Source organism: Condylostylus longicornis, unplaced genomic scaffold, assembly GCF_029603195.1.
Source record: "Condylostylus longicornis isolate FDR11 unplaced genomic scaffold, ASM2960319v2 ptg000031l, whole genome shotgun sequence".
Classification (NCBI taxonomy): domain Eukaryota; kingdom Metazoa; phylum Arthropoda; class Insecta; order Diptera; family Dolichopodidae; genus Condylostylus; species Condylostylus longicornis.
In genome coordinates this window covers 3088346-3107321 of record NW_026578000.1, presented here as the reverse complement: position 1 = coordinate 3107321, position 18976 = coordinate 3088346, and the positions used below count along the sequence as shown (strand labels likewise).

General features: G+C 22.1%; 1 protein-coding gene and 1 long non-coding RNA gene across 2 annotated transcripts in view; both read right to left on the bottom strand.

The window, feature by feature from the left end:
- Positions 1-1455: 1455 nt before the first annotated feature.
- On the bottom strand, positions 1456-4620 carry LOC129608386 (uncharacterized; the record flags this gene model as incomplete). The annotated part of the gene is made up of 1 exon (XM_055519870.1): positions 1456-4620. A coding segment is annotated over one exon (2856 nt), but the record flags the coding sequence as incomplete, so codon positions are not given.
- A 1091-nt stretch (positions 4621-5711) lies between these two features.
- LOC129608537 (uncharacterized) overlaps positions 5712-18976 on the bottom strand; it is a 33257-nt gene continuing 19992 nt past the window's right edge. Inside the window, exons 2-3 of the long non-coding RNA XR_008696895.1 lie at positions 8787-8848; positions 5712-5978 (exon numbers count right to left, since the gene is read on the bottom strand). This is a non-coding gene — a long non-coding RNA (uncharacterized LOC129608537). The remainder of the gene's footprint in view (positions 5979-8786; positions 8849-18976) is intronic.

The window sequence follows — 18976 nt, the reverse complement described above, 5'->3', positions numbered from 1 at the left end:
TTACACCATTATAATTATTAAATTGAAATTTTCAACCTTTCTTAAATTTATATATTCTGTTATATATACATAATGTATATTTATATATATATATATATATATATATAATTATTGTTTTCCATAAAAATATAATATTTCATAGATATTATAATGAAATATTTTATTTTATATTATTAAATTTTATTTTTTTTTTTGTTAATTTTTATGTTTTTTTTTTTTTTAATTAATTATAATTACTTATTTTCATAATTTATTTATTATTATTTTGCAAATTAAAATTTAAAATTAAAAACTGTACAATATAAATTTTATTATTAATAATTTACCATTATTTTATATATATATATATATATATATATATATTAGTTATGTTATATAATATAGGTATATATATATATATATATATATATATATATATGTATATATATTGAAAATATTATTATATACTAAGTAAGTATTTATTTTTTCTTTTTTTTGTTTTTAATTTTATATAAAATTTTAAATTATTAATTATTACATGCATGTACAACATATACAATTTGTTTTGTTTTTTTTTTTTATTTTTTTTTTGAATTTATATTATTAAATTTTTAGTATACATGTTATAATTTTTAAATTTAATATAACTTTTTGTTTCAATCTTACATTACATACGCATATATATATATATATATATATGTGTATGTGTTAATTATAGTAACTAAATAGTTTAATATATAGAGTTTATAATTGTACATTTACTATTTATATTATGTATATATATACATATATATATATATATACTAATATATATGCATAAATATATATATTTATATTACTAACACAGATTAAAAATAACAATTTTTGAATTTTTTTTTTTTTACTTTTTTTTCGTTTTTGTTTTTTGTAGTAAAAAAATTAAAATAATATTATTAATTGTTTTTTTTTTTTTTTATATACTATCACATAACATTTTTCCTTATTTTTTTTTTAATGTTAAAAATAAGTAATAAAATAAAATAAAAGATTTTATAAAGTAAGAGATTATTATCGCCATTTTCTTTTTTTATTTTTTTAATATAATTATGTAAATTTTAAGTAACAATTCGAAATGATTAAGTATTTTTACCAAATTATTAAAATAATGAAAAATTTTTATACGTAAAAGAAATAAAATAAACGATAAAATTCTAAGTAACAATAATGTTACTTAGAACTTTTGATAAAAATTAAATTTTTGAATTAATTGGAGAATTAAAAGTCATCTATTTTTTCTAAGAACTTGTAAACTTCAACAAAAGAAATCCAAATTTTTGAATTAAAAAAATTTTAGCTGGTGTTTTATTGCAGAAATATGAAACGAGTAAAAAACTTTCAATTGATTTTCATAGAATCTGGAATATTGATTATTTTTAAAGAAACATCAACTAATAATTAAAATTTTCAATTTATTGGAAACAAAATAAATTTGTTAGAATTTTGTACAATAATCAAGAATAATTTGTTTTCTTACCTATATAATTTATAACTATTGTTTATATTCTAGTTACAAATATTATTATCATTTAGTTCTCATTTTTTAATTTATACAAAATTTGAATAAAAAAAAAATTAAAATTAAATTTTTTTTTTATTAATTAATTCTAATTATATAAATCAAAATAAAGACAAACCCAACAAAATTTGAATTTTAAAAGTAATTATAAATTTTGAAAAAAAAATTTTTTAAATATTTTATTTGTTTTTAGAATTTATATAAACTATATATAATTAATATTAAATTATTTATACATCAGTCCCGCACCCCTCTTGATAACCTTCATCTGGTGAATTACGACTACTACTAATTAATGCACGTTTTAAGGCAGTTACCGGTGGTAAAACTGGTACACCACCTTTTTGCCATACTCTTATTGTTTTTGCATTTACTGGCATACCATTTGGTAATATTTGACCACTACTTCCTGATGATGTAAGATGTTGCTGCTGTTGTTGTTGATGCTGTATCTGTTGTTGATGATGTGATAATGTTGCCGTATTTGTTGTTGTTGGATGTTGTCCAAAGTGTTGTTGCTGATACTGTTGTTGATCATTTGTTCTTGAATTTATTAGACCAACCATGCTAGCAACGGTACCGTTATTTTTTAAATTATTATTAGAATTAGAACTATTATTACTATTTAAACTATTCGAACTATTATTAAAACTATTACTTGTGTTATTGTTGTTGTTGTTGTTGTTGTTGAACTGATGTTGTTGTTGTTGCGACTGCTGCTGTTGTTGCTGATACAACGGATGATTCATTTGATGATTTATTTGAGTTTCAGCTCCAGGTACCAATGGTAAACCATAATCAGATGGATAACCACCGGTGTTATTTGTTGTTATATTTGAATTAATATTTGATGTTATTGAGTTATTCAATTGATGATTTAATAAATTACTACCACTATCGCTACAATTGTTAAGCATTGTTGTCGTTGTAGCTGTAGATGAAGATGATGTTAAACCACTAACAGCTGATGATGTTGATGTACCTATAGCACCCATTGCCGTTGATGAATTCATTGCTTGAAAATGTGTTCGGGGGAATGTTCTACTAAAATAATCAGACGCTGAACTTAAACGTTCTTGTAAATCATACATTTGTGATGATGCGTTATCATCCATAATGGGAGTTTTATCAGTATAAGAACTATAACCCGTTAATGTTGTACTAGTTGCACGTTTTAGAAATGCATCTTCAAGTAAAGTTGTTGCTGTACTATTTGATTCCCATAATCCTGATGGATATAATGAATCACAGCCACCAGCTCTAGAATATTCTCCACTTCCAGGTAATTCAACGGAAGGATCTGTTAAATTAATCCCACTAGTTAAGACAGCTGGAATTTTTAAATCTGTAAACTCTTCACTACCAAATCTTTTAGTATCATTTATTAAATCTGGATTATTTCCAGCTGAGGCTGTGGGTGATACAAAACAATTTGAATTATTAATTATACTGCCACTGGTATCATAATTTGATGTTGTATATGGTAAATCAGTCAATCTAGGTGGTTTTTGTACAGGGTTAGCTAATTTTGATTCATTACTCATAGGGTTCACTTGACCATGATGATGTTTCTGATCTGCATCTGATGCACTAATATGATTCGGAATACTACCATTGGCAACAACTAAATTTTGTGTTCCACCATTATTTTGGGCTGATGGAGGTTGAGTTTTACTTGTTATTGTATTTGAATGATTCACTGATGTGATAACTTCCAAATGATTTGGGGTTTTACTTTCAACAAATGGTTGCCTTTTCAATCTTACAAGCATAAATAATATTACTAATAAAATTACTAATATTAATATCACTAAAGCTGCACTCAATCCTACAATTTGTCCGCTTCCAAATGATGCTATACCAGCAGGCCGCATACTAACATGTAATGTAAAATTTGCTTCAGCAGTACCAGCACGATTTTCTGCAACACAATAAAATTCACTTGAATCAGTTTCTTGAGCATTAGTTAAAACTAATTTTGATTTCTTTTCAAATTGTCCATCTTCAAACAAATAAACTTTTTGGTAAGCACTAAATGTACTACCGTTAACAAGCAATCTTCCATTCCAATACCAATTAACTTGAGCAGCGGGTATTGCTGATGTTCTACATAATATTGTTGCATTTTCACCCATTGTAGCTTCAACATAACGAACAACTGGTAACATATCAGGTCGACATGCAAAATCATCAACTTGTAAATCAGCAAATGTACGATCAATAATACGTTCTGGTCCACCACTACACATTGGTGCAACCGGATATGGAATATTATTTTCAGTTAACCATATTTTTGTTGCTCTTAATCGACAATCACATAACCATGGATTATCATGTAATTCAATACCATGTAATTTTGATAGTGTTTCAATTGTTCTTGGTCTCAATTCTGATAATTTATTACCATTTAATTTTAATGAGACCAAAGATTCTAAACCTTCAAATGCTTGTGGTGCTATCGTTTGTATATCACAATGTGATAAATCTAATTTCTGTAAACTTGGTGTATTACGAAATGAATGACTATCAATTTTATGTATATGATTTGATGCTAATGTTAAATCACGTAATGATGGTATATAACTCAATGCATTCGATGGTATTATTACTAATAGATTATGTGATAAATCTAAATCAACTAAATTTGTTAAACCTTTAAATGTTTCTGGTTGTATTTCACCAATTTTACAATTTCTTAAATACAATTTTTGTAAATTTAATAATGATGCACGTAAAAATTGTTCATTAGCTAAATTTTGCAAATTATTACCGGACATATCTAATACTTGTGTTTGTGGATCAATATTCTCTGGTATACGTATTAATGATTTATCAATACATTCTACTGTTTGTTTACCACTTTTCCATTTTGATATACAATCAGTTGTCTGATGATATGAATTACTGTTATTAATAACATTATTATTATTATTATTATAGTTATTTGTTGCACCATTACTATTATTATTGTTATTGTTATTATTATTGCTATTACGATTATTATTATTAGAGCTAATATTATCATTCAAATTCGTTATTGTTGATATTGATGTAGGAATTTGACTATTAAATTGTTTTGAATTAATAATACTATAATTATTAATATCCATATTATTATTATTGTTATTATTATTACGATTATTACTTATATTATTATAATTATTATTATTATTATTATTATTTATAATATTATTATGTTGACTATGTGAATGTCTTTGTATATTATTTGTATGTAAATTACCATCGACATTATTATTATTTTTATTAAGATTACTTAAAGAATGAAATGTATCACTAAAACTTAAATCATTATTATTATTATTATTATTACTAATATTATTAGTATACTGTAAATTATTATGATTATTATTTAAATTTGTATTACTATTGAACATTTTTAAATTATTATTATTAATATTATTATTACGTGTTAAACCATTAGCTAATATTATAAAATTATTATTAATTATTAATATTATTGTTATAAATAATATTAATGCTAAATTATTTTTATTATGTGATATAAAATGCAATGATATGCATTTATAACGAATTTTTCGTCTTCTATTATTTATTGATAACATTTTTTTCATTATTATTAAAAAAATTTTATTTCCTTTTTTTTCCGTAAAAAAAAATTATTTTTTTTTTTTGGTTTAGAAGCGAAAATAAAGTTTTGTAATACAAATGTACAATTTTTTACATTCACGAAAAAAAAAAAATAAAATATTTTAAAAATTATTTATAAAAATATTATAAAAAATGAATAGCAGCAAATTATATTTTAAATATTTGTAATTATGCAAAATAATTTTATTGTACATACTGTATATTTTATAGAAATTCTTTTAAAAAACACACTTTTATTTAACAAAAACTTAAAATTATATGAAAAATTCCATATAAAATATTGAATTGGCTATAAGGTTCTTAAATTTGCAAATATAATAAAAATATTTAAGCAAATCATTATTGATTAAACACAATTAAGGAATTAAAAATTTTCGTGAAATTAAATTTTTATATTAGTTTTTTTTAGCAACGAAAGAAAAAATAATTATTAATATTACAAATATAGTGTTACTTATTCACTAACATATTATTCTGTGTTACCGTTCTCTTACTATTTTAAATAGTAGATATTTTAAATTTTCTGTGTTTATTTCAAAATTATTATTGCATTTTTCAATAAATATTTTCACTTGTTCTTTTAAATATGAAATATTAATAATACTTCTTTAGGAATTATTTATTGTATATTTTATTTCAATGGTCTTATTATTTTCTATTAACACTAATTACTAAAATTTATTTATATTTAGTTTTTTTTTTTTTTTTTGTTCAATAACTTTATAGATGATTTTTATTTGTGTAAATGCTTCTGGTTATGATTTTAATATTCCTCTATACTTCCCAATGTATTAATTGAATATCTAAATTGACGCTAAATTAAAAATAAAATAATTAATTAATTTTATAATTTAATATCGTTTGAAAATAAAATATAATTAATTGTTATATAAAAAAACAAAACAATAATTTGTAAAATAAGTACAAAAAAATTTTTAAAAAATCAAAAATTATAATAAAAAATTAGTAAGTAATAAATACAATTTTTATTATTAATTTTTTTATTAATTTGTAACTTTATATAGGTAACAAAATTTATAATTAATTAAAATGTTTTAATTGTTTTATTTTTCTTTCATGATTTTAATTTTTATTTAAATTTTATTTATTTATGAAATTTTTTTTGTCTTTTTTTGCATAAATTAAACATTTATGTGAATTTTTTGTTTATTTTATTTTATTTTTTTTATTAATTATGTAAACTTTAAATTTTAATTAAATTGTTGAATAAAATAATATTGGTAAAATTGTAATTAAGTATATGTATTTGCTTACATAATATATTTTACATTATTGCAATTTGTATATAAGTATAGCAAAAAAATGATTTATTTTAAATGGGTACTTCATTGTTAAATCTATCTGTTTTATTTATTATATTATTTCAATTATTTTTTTACGCTTATACATAATCATTTAAAATTTAAATACATATGTAAATAAATATTATGTATTAAGTTTTTTATAAATTTATTATTTAAGGGTTCCCACACCACGCAGCATAATTTTTATTATTATAAAAATTATGTCATTAAATCGTCTACAATTAATAGAGAGTTTTGATATTACGATATTTTCTCACTAAAGGTAAATTGTGAATAGAGAGAATTTTGTTTTCATAAACATTTAAAGAGGGAGGATTAATTTTTAGTTTTGTTATTGCAAAAACAATTTGAAAGAGAAATATTTTAAAGTTACTCTATAAATTATTTTCAATTAGGCGAGTGAGAGCGTCCGAATTTTTAATTAATTGATCGTTAATAGTTGAGTGTTCTTTTTTAAATGATTGTATGATTTTGAGAGTAGCTTAGTATTATACCATACTAAGTAATTATACCATACTACTATTGGTACAGTTGAGTTGGTTGATATTGTAACTATTCTCAAAAACATTAGTGAAAATTGTTTGAGATATTTTTTGTGATACTCTATATATTATATAACTATTATAATGCTTAAAAAATAAAATTTGATAAATGCGGAATAATAATTTTTATTCGTTGCAATATTACGAGTACACTAATTTTAAAAATATTTTTTTCTATATATCTTCTTATTTAATTTTCATATACGAAAATCTCCAGAAAATAAATCACTATTAAAACTTTTTATTTTTAGTACATACAGGGACTCTAAATAAATAACAAATTACTCAAAACATTTACTCATAACTGTACATAAATTATTTATTTATCTTTGGTGGTCCTAACCGACTAAAAATAAAAAAATTAAAAAAAAATTTTTTAATATTTTTCCATGATTTTGTTTGTGTTTTTAATTATTCTTTATTTTTTCTCATTTCATTAAACTTCAAAGTTTTTTTTATATCCATTGTTTATTTATTCAAAGGCTTTATTACATAAGCCCTTTAACAACTTTTACATAGTCATTATTTTACAGTTTTTAATTCATTGATTGTGTACTATATTCAAAGGATATTAAATTCAACTCTTTTTTAAATAAATGAAAAATATTTCGTACTTTTTAGTTGTTGCTTTTCTCACCATATTTTTTTTTGACTATATGCAATAGTTTTTTTGTTTATTAAAGGGATAAAATACTTTTTTTATTAACTGATTGCTATTTTTTTCTCTGTGTATCATACATCCTATGTATTTATATACAACTGAATATGTGTAAAAATATTAAGTCTATGGTCAATAAATTTGCTTTTTTGGTATTATAGATACCACACAAGATAATTATGACAGTATACATTACAAAATTTTTTATTCATTCATTGTGGTGCATAAACGCTCACTATACTTATTTTATTTTGGCAACAGATTCGAACCAGTTATGACAACAAACTACAACAATACCTAAGTAATACGAATTGAGTTATATTCTTAAGTTTTTTGTAATTAAATCCGCCTCAGTTAGAAAAATATATAATGTAGCTAAATTCAAATGGGAAAAACTGCCATCAGTCAAAACCAAAAAATAACAAGGATTAATGGAAGATGGTAACCTACAAAATCGAAAGCAATTAATGCCTTACGAAAATTTCTAAAATGTCACTTTACACCTAAATGTTGAATTAGCCAAAACTGTTATAGTGGTGACTTACGCAGTTAAAAACGAAAAGATAAAATGTTTTATTACAAATAGATTTATTATATAATATGTGGTCATGTAAGTCTATTATATATATTAAATATTATTTATACATCAATTTTAATTTTTATTTAAATATGATGAGATAATGTAAATAATTAATTAATTTATCGAAGAAAAATTTACTATATTTTAATTTTATTTATTTTAATTTACATTTATTTTTATTTTTTTTTTGTTTTTTCATTAATGAACAATATTATTATGTAAGTTAATACATACACACATTTTCAATTAATAAAATTAAGTTATAAATGATTTATTTTAATCAATTTTTATTTAGTATTAAAATAATATCATAATAAATATTAATATATACGCATAATTGTATATAATATGAATATATTTAATTATATATGCAATTTAAATATACAATCATATTATTATTTTATATATATAATTAAAATTTATTAAGTTATATAAAAGCATTTATCTATATTTTACGTTTATATATGAACACATTTTTATATATAATAAATTAAGTATAACAAAAAATATTACATACACTTAATATTGTTGGTATCCTAATAGTTATAGTTGATTATTTTACGTATATTACTTATATAACTGAAATGAGAAGAAAAGAGAAAATGAATTATCAATTAAAGTTAATCACTAGAATGAAAATAATAAGTATATAAAAGTGTATACAACAAAAATATTATCTAATGTATTTTACATATAATTACGAAATATTGATTAAAAATTTACAATATTTGAAATTTATTTTCATTCAACATTATAAATGCATTCATATTATAAATTTAATAATTTACTAATAAGTAAATTTTTGGTTATGACGTCATTTACAGAAAATTATGAAAATTTTTGGAAATAATATAATAAAATTATTTTTTTTCTTAGGAAGTCCGGGTTTGTGGAATATATTTTTGTAAAATATTAAATTGGTAGTGGATTTTTAATTTAAATTTTCAATGAAGATAAAAAAAAATCAAAGAAAATTTTGTTTTTAATAATTTTTTACTTACTAATTTCCAAATAAATATCAGAAAAAATTTAAATTTACGAGAAAAAAAGTCGAAGATTAATGACCATTCAAAGGTTATACGATTGAGTAATAGTATTCCATTCCGCTCCATTCTCTCAAGTGCAAATATTTTGTTGATATTCATTGAACGTGCTCAGAATTTATAGAAGAAAATTTTAGAAAATTAGCAAATCTCGTGATCTCAGAAGGGAGGAAGTGACGTTGGTCACACATGTTGGTCATGTATGCTGGTCATGCATGTTGGTCATGCATGTTGGTCATACATGTTGGTCATGCATAGTGGTCATGCATGTTGATCATGTATGTTGGTCATGCATGTTGATCATGCATGTTGGTCATTCATGTTGGTCATGCATTTTGTTAATGTAATGGGAGATGATTATGTGAGTTGATCACGTTGGTCAAGATCACACAAGTTGATAAAGCTTATTGGACATATAAGTTGATCCAACTTATATCCCTATTCCTTTTTTTTAAATTATCACGTGATTTTCCAGAACAACTTCCCAAAGTTACATATTTATCCAATCCAATTAGTATTGTGTAGTTATTAATAAAGACAAACTACGTCTATTGTCGACTTTAAATTTTTGGGACGTGAAAAAGGAGTTGCTATTAATATCTGAATCGACAGGTTTTTTAAAATTTTTTTCTACAAGAAATGATCACGGGATTTTTCTAAAGAAAATTTGATAGTGATCGTATTAATAGTGTAGCAATTTATGAGGCACATGAAGATTTTTATTTATATAGTTGATTTACTATTTGCAGGTTCTTGTGGATTTGTAGATTTTAAAGATAAATGGAAAATTTGTTGCAAATGGCAAATAATTGCAAACATGACTCAAATAGTAAGAGAAGAAAGATATCACATTTCATAGCAATAATACATTTTTAAAATTCGTAAATTTCCTGAAGAATTTCGTAAACGAACTCATTTTATATTTTTGTACAATATTTCACTAACAATATAACAATTAAATTTAAGGCTTATAATTTAAACAAATTAAATATTTAAAATATTTCTTTAAGTTAATAAACAGTATATATAGTTAGTTACCTAATTAAATTTTAAACGAAACCCTAAGTTATAAAATAATAGACCAGAAACAAAAAAAAATTTATTAATCAGTGAGTAAATTAAAAAAGTACTTGAAATATTTAATGACTCTTAAATATTTTATTCATAAACGAATTGAAAATAAAAGTTATACTTCGACCTAATTTAGTTTTCAGGAGAAAACTAAAAGTTTTTTTAAGCATTTTTTAATTCATTTAAGAAAAATTGAATGAAATCGTTGATATTGTCATAATTTTAACCAAGTATAAAAGTTTCGAAATAAATTTTTGGATAATGAAAAAATTAAACAAATAAATTATTAATAAAGAATTGAACATTATTTTTAGCAAATAAATTTGCCATTTTTAAACAATTAAGGTTCAATTATAAATTAATCATTTTTAAATTTAATTCTACATTAAAATTCAATTTGAAATTTAGTTTTCATTATTTTAAATAACATTCCTAACAGGTCTTAGTAAGAGAAAGTTTTTAGTTTTTATTGTTCATCAATATTTAAAATAAGGTACCCTATCTATGGAAAACAGAAAAAGCTTAGGAGTTTTAATTAAGAGGTTACTCAAAGAGGGTCTATTCTTATATAATACAAAACTCACAAGGGAGCTGCAGTAATTACGAGAAAAAAAAATGAATAACAATTATATTTGGCTTACAAAATATATTTTTAAAAATTTTTGGAATTTATTGATCCAAAAAATTTAGTGGATCAAAAGTACTTCTTTAAATTTCTTGATGGACAAAATTATTTTTTACACAAAAATTTTGTAAATATAAGCAATAATTTCTCTATTCGCCAGAAACCTATCCATAGAGTAACATTTTTTATTTTGTAGTTTTCTGCTATTTTAAACTGTTAAACTACGCGTAGATTAAATATTTACTTGGCAAATACTACAACTTTATTTTGGTGAATAAATGCGAAAAGAATATTTGAAATTAGAAAATTTTTTACTTATTTTTGTAATAAAGTATTTGAAATTAATAAGAAGTGTTGGATATATTATCCACATTAAATTTAATCAATATAAAATTATTCGAAACACGAAATAAACAAATCAATTTGAATTAGAATTGAAAATAAACCGAATAAAAACAAAAAAAAACAAACTAACAACAAAATAGGTCTATAATTAAGGACATTATTTGAAGCGCCTGCTTTAATATTATTTTCACTTATCAATCATTTAACATAGTTAAAATTTTTGAACCCTTATTATTGTAGAATGAATAAATAAAAAGTTTTTAATAAAAGTTTCATGAATAAATAAAGAGTTTCAATTCTTTTCTTTTTTTTATGTTCTTTTCCTATTTTCAATGTACTAATGTTCAATATAGAATTTCTTCATATATACGAGTATAAAATTGTTATATATAATCAATTCCATTTATAAAGCAACTGAATATAATATTAAATGGGTTCATATATCTTACTTTAATATTTTAGAATGTAAAAAATAATGAAAAAGGAATTATTGTTTTGGACACAACTTCGAAAATATAGAAATTTTAATTAATTAAAAATTGCATACTTTTAGGGGTACAAAACAAAAATTGTGTCTTTTGTAATTATTTGATAGAAGTCTTCGTTTAATTTATTTTAATCTTAATAATGCTGAAATCGAAAATGAATATCAAACTTGGAAGGATGTATTGGCAGCTGAGAAGGCACTCTGAGCTCAATATTCATAATAAACCTTTGCTCTATAACCAGATTCTCATGCCTGTATTAACTTACTGTATTCCGCTTTGGGGTTGTATCAAAGATAGAAACATTAAAGTCATACAGACCTTTCAAAACAAAGTTCTCAGAATCATTGCTAATGCGCCCTGATACGTAATTAATAATATTCTGCATCGAGACCTGAATGTACGAACAGTCAAAGAGGACATAATAAAACATGCAACTAACCATCAAGCAAGATTATTCCAACATAACAATACCCAGATTCTACAACTATTGGATGTTTTCCAAGATGCCCGAAACGCACGAGACCACTTGAACTCATTGACTAAACAAAACAACATGATGGAAGCTCATCAGTGAACGATGCACCCATAAACCCCATTTCATTTCAGAAGAATTGCTAGATAGGAATTACTTTCTTAGCTGCAATAAAATAAAAATAAAAAAAAATTTGTCCTTTGTTGCGAAACGTTACGATATTGTCTAAGGCAGTTTTTAAGTACATATCAAACATTTCGCATGAATTTTGTTAAATCTTTTGAAAATTAGATGAAAATTCAATGTGTAATCATCCGAAAACTTTGTTCGATCAAACATAGAATGACATTCAAACCTAATCAAACAAAATCAATGTAAAATATTGAATGATTGAACGCTGTCTAAGACAATTGGTATCATAGAGTAGTCAGTCTAGATAGTCAAAATTAAAATATATATTTTTTCTTTAGTTTTTTTTTTTTGTTAATTCAGTTTTTTAATTCATAAAAGATCGAAAAACTTGTACATGTTACAGACATATTCATTCGTGATTGGAAAACTTTTTCTTTTAATGGTTTTTCTCTAAAAAAATAGAAAAACAAAAAAGTAAAACAAAAAATTATTTTTCTATGGAATTGTTGTTTATTTTTAATTGCTTTTCTTTTTAGATTTTCCTTTTCCGCTTTTTCTACTATATATTCATCTCTCTCATACAACATTGTATAGTACATTTATTCAATGAGAAATCAAGATTATTAAATGAAACACGCTATTAAGTTCATATACCAATAAAATGTGAATTTTTGTATGAAAGCTTAATAGGAAACAGCAAGATAATGGATAATTTTTTTTTTTTTTTCAGATATCAGTGAACACCGACAGATTGTATAATATCCACTATGTATTAAATAAAGAAGAGTATATATACTTAATAATAATGATAACCATGATGGTAAAACTTCAACTTTTTTGAAATTGTTTGCAAAAAAAAAAAATAAATAGACTTATTTAGAATAGATGAAGAATATAATTTTTCTTTTCAATAAAAGTTTTGTTGTAATGAAAACTCATGATAATAAATAAAATCAATACAGGATTTTAGAAAATTTCTAAAATTAAATTTAGTTTTTTGTATTGCAAGTGAAGAGAATAACTTTAATTTTTTTCTTAACAACTTAGTTACTCAAATTAAAATTTATTTTATATTTGTTTTAAAAAAACCTATGAAAAGGTGGTCTATTTTTCATCTTTAACTAATTACAAGCGATTTCTATAAGGTTTTTGCCTATCAATTGTATTTACTTTTCATTAAATCCTGTGTTCGTGTACAAATTCCCATATTGATTCCAATATGCAAAAATTTACATACACAAATATAATTTCAATTTTGAAAAAATTGGTTAAATTCGAAAATACGAAAACAACAAGAATTGCTTTAATGCTCTTTTTAACCAAATATATTGTGTACTATAGTGTGTAATATAGTATATATACTTCGATGTTCCTTTCACGAATCACTATATGAATTCAATATGGACGTTATGACAAAATTATTGAAATTATTCTTAAATTTAACATTATATATAACACACAATATAATTATAATTAGTAAAACATATAGACAATAATACAAATTTCTATCAGTTTACGATCTATATACTTCATTAATTCAAAATGTATACAATACCTATTGAGGAAACAAAAGATAATTTCAACATTGAATTTAGTTCGTACATCTTAAGTTAGTAAATATATGTGTAAATATCAGTAAATTTATATGACATGATTCATAGTAAATTTGCATGCATGCTGTTATATACTATGTTTAGAAAATATAGTTCATGTACACAATAAATTTTATGTAATTATAATTATATATATACATAATATATATGCAGACCAATACAAAATCAGATTAAAATTTATTTTTGTTTACCTTCAATGTTATTGTTTGAGCATAAATCTATTCAAATATTCATACAAACACATGGTACCTATATGATATGTGTTAATTTCAAATTTCACATGTAAATTGAAGCCTGTGAAGTGTACATATCTGTTGTTTATATTGGTGATATACAAATTCTAATTATAATGAAAACTTCATTCAAATTTCTCTTGAATATTCGAATTAAGAATGAAAAAGAGATTATTTAAAAAATTTGAAATTTAAGAAAAATATCAAAAACAAAAAAATTTTTTACAATTTAGAATGATTTTAATCATTTAAAGAAATTTTAATTTGATAAGAACAAGTATGTGAGTTTAACACAATGTTTGATTTTTTCAAAAAAAATTATTATGATTTTATAACAATATTGAAACCATTTAAGATTACAATAATTTAGATCAAGGAAAATTTTGGAATCATTCTCTTAACTTTTCTTAACAGACTTGTACGTTTGTCTTTCCGGCAAGTCTATAGATTCGTTTAACAGACTCAATATAATTTTACATTTTCATTTAATATCTACGGAACGGATTGATGGAATTTTTTATAATTTGATATTTGAGTTCTGGTTGTTACCAAAGCTAACGGGTAAAGTTTTCAGGGAATTCGGAGCTACTGTAGGACTTTCGCTAAACTAGGGAATACACACTACGCGGTTAGTTATGTTCTGATCACATCAACATTTTTTTGTAATTACTTCATAAAATTGTCTGAATTTGAAACGAAATTTTTGTTTATTATATAAAATTTGAATTGCGTAAATTTTTCAATAACACTATCACTACTTAGTGATTTTTTTCTCACGTGTGCTTAAGAAGTTTTCTCTTATTACCATAGAAATATTTTTATGTAGTATGAATTTGATATTACGTTCGTTCAAGTATATAATTTTATATTTTTCTTTGATAATTATTACATATTTATAATTTTCAAGTAAATATTTTAAAATTATTTAATAAACAATAATATCCTTAAGCATATTTACATAATACTTACTTAATTAATTATTAAACAATAATAATTGTTAAATAAAAATTAAAAAAAAACAAAAAAATTAAAAAAAAAAATCAAAACAAGAACAAACAAAAATATGTAAACAAAAAAAAAAATTCTTTTCCGTTTTCAAATGGCATAATAACAGTTTTATTACTACATACATACATACGTATACATATATAGATACATACATAGAAGAAAGAAAATCCTTATTAAGAAAATTTTCCTATATTTCAAATTACATAGATACATATACAATGTACATATATACATGTACAGTGTACAAATATATATAAATACTTATAAAATATTTAATTAACACCATACACATGTACAAATATGAGAAAACAAATAAACAATATAAAAGGGTAAAGGTTAATAAATGTCAAACTAGGTGGAAAGAAAAGTAAATATAATTTTCTTATTCACACATGCATACACATACATAATGTACATGTATATATACAAATGAGGGTTAAAGTAAATATGGAAAATTGAAGCAAACATTAATTAAAATGAAAAAATAAAAATAAAAAAGAATAAAATGAAGAAAAAATGGTAGCCATACACAGAATTTACTATTTTTCTTTACATTTTTGTTTTATAATTATTTTCGATATAAACAAGAATTTTATATAAGTAAAAATATAAATATAAATGTGTATATTACATTTTATATATATATAAGATTCGGATACAAAATGCTAAAGTACTTTAAAGTCTTCTTTGATTTCTCAAGTTTCAGAAAAATTTTCCAATAGTTAAGAAAATTTTAGAAAGTTTTTATTATATTTGATTAAATTTTGTAAATTATTTCTATTTTCTAATACAAGTAGTAGAATAAAATAAAGTTATACATATATGCTTTCTATTTTTGTTATAAACACAAAAAGTTGGACGTAAAATTTTGACGTAATAAAAAATGTTCGTATAAAAAATAAAAATTTCAATTATTACAATGTAAATTTTTTTTTCCTTCTTCACTCCCAGGAAGAGCATAGAACTTGTGCCTGATATCATAGATAGTCAAGTCCCAGTTTCATTGCGTCACGTAGAGTTTTAACTAGGTGGGTGACTATTCTGCTGTAGTTTTTTTTTTACATCATATATTTAAGGTTATTTATATTTATTGTTTACTTTACTTAGTTCTTAATATTGAAAAATATATGAAAATTACTTGTATATTATATACATATGTAAGTATTGTATATTAAGTTATAATATTGAATATAACTGTTATAGTGACCTGAACGGGGTTTGAACCCGAGATATTTCTGTTAAATGACTCATGCCATAACCAGGTACCAATGGTCAGGTACAATATTAATTAGGTTCAATTATTGCAAATTTTTTTTGTATAAAGGGTTAAGTTAAGGGTAGTGTGCATCATTCATATTTAAATATCTATAGGCTGACCAGATTTATGAAGTGTGAAATGGTGTTGTAGTTTTCGAAGTAAATTTACACAGTCCTGCTTTTGGGAATTTGTACAGTCCTGCCGGAATTATGCAATTTTTCTCTACCAACTTTTTCCGATTATATTTAAATAAATTTAATTCTTATTGCTAAAATATTACATAATACAGAATTTAAACTTAGTAATCCACAATACTTTTATTATTGAGTATTATTTTTTTTTTTTGGTAAAAAATTAATCCAAAATTTTTATAAAAATATTTTTAAATTTTAATAATGGTTTTTTAATTATTTTAAGTGTAACCAAATCTATCGAATTTTTAATGTCCATAAGCTGTATAGAAAATATAATTGTTATACTGATGCAAATACCTATATGTATATACATAATAATTCACTACAATGACATTTTATTAAAAAACAATAACAAAAATATATTCAATGAACAAATTTTCAATTACAACAAAATCATTTCTATGGTTTTGTATTATTTTTTTCCCACATAATTTTATTTTAGACAATTTAATAATTATTATTAATTTCATATAATTTCCCAATTTATTAATTAAAAAAAAAAATATATAATTTAAATTGGTAATATTAAAATCTCAGATTAGTAATAATTATTAATCTCATGTTTCTAAAAATAAATTGAAAATGGCTGTAGCGAGAAAATTAATTTTGTTGGTTAGAACAAAAAACAAGAAATATATTTTTATGTTACAGTGTGAAAAATTAATTAATGTATAACAGTTTATATATTATATAAATATTTAAATTATGTAGGTGTATATAATATATACTATGTGCAAATGTATGAAGAACTTGCATTCACAAAATGGATTACATATTATAATTTAATATTATTATTATAATAAAACAAAAATAGAATATTCAATCAAAAATTTTTAATAAAAGAATTTAACAATTTGTTTTCAAAAATTTTTTTTTAATAAAAAAGTAGTGGTTTTAAAATTATTTTGTGTATGTAAATCACATACATATTTAATAATATAAATGCACATTCAAACACTCTTTATGTAAAAATTCTATTTCCAACAAAGTCTAGCTGGAATTTTCAAAATTTCATTATTAAAAAAAAATTTGAAAAAACTGACGCTCACATATTCGAGTTCTTTAAATTTTTTATATTCATCCGATATATTTGTATGACTGTATATGAGTTTCACGGTACACAACGATGTACTGTAATTAAAGACAAACAAATTAAAGATGAAATTGTAAAAGGTGATGTTATTATATGTAAAACACTCTATTTTTAACAAAAAACGATTAAGTTTCGTATTTAATTACTCCTGAAATACATTTGAGAATTTCAATTATCAAAGTGGGCTTTCTATCTCAGAAGCATTCAAAAACTGAATTTCATATAAATTATTTTTACATATAAATTATAAAATTTTCTTCTTGATCATAACACTTATCGAGTTTTACGAAAAATTTGATTATTTCTTTAAGTTAAGCCTAAAAATATGCAAAATTCCTAACATACCCAAATTTATTTATTTTTTTTATTTTTTTTCTCAACAACTTCCACATCTTTAATTTTTCAAAATTTAATAATTAAAATTTCAACAAAAACATCATTTTTGATTTTATTCATTTTAAATTGTATATACTTGAAATGAGACCAGTGTAGGAGGTGATTAAATGAAAACAACGAAAACAAAAAAAAAAATTCATTAAAAAATTCTTTAAACAAAAAATTGCCTACAAAAGTATACGACTAAAACACACGCCAGTTCCCAACATCCTAAAATATAAAATAAATGCAAGTGTTATGTATAGACACGACAACAATTAGTATTTGCACGCGTGTATCTTCAGTTCTGAATAAATACTTAATGTATATATATATTATATAATATACGTAAAATGTCTGTATTTTAGGGGTTTTGTTAAATTTTCCCTCAGGAAAAATTTAAATTATTTTTTAATCGCTTTTCATATTAAGCTTTTATGGTATGTATTTCTATATGGTTTCCTTTCGTCTCGTTTTTTTTTGTTGTTAACCACCGTACCGATAAAAACGAAAAAAAAAAATAAAAAAATTAATAAAAATAAAAAATTCTATCCCAACATTGATTTTGATTTCGGTAAATTTTTTAAGCGTCTCTCATTCCATTATGCCTATAAAATATAATATATATTATGTACGTATGCACTTCAAATATATTGAATGTACAATGATATTATTTTCAGCTTACAATAATATATAATTTTATTATTAAAAAATATAAAATATACTTGGCTATACGCATAAATTTCTTGGACGTTGC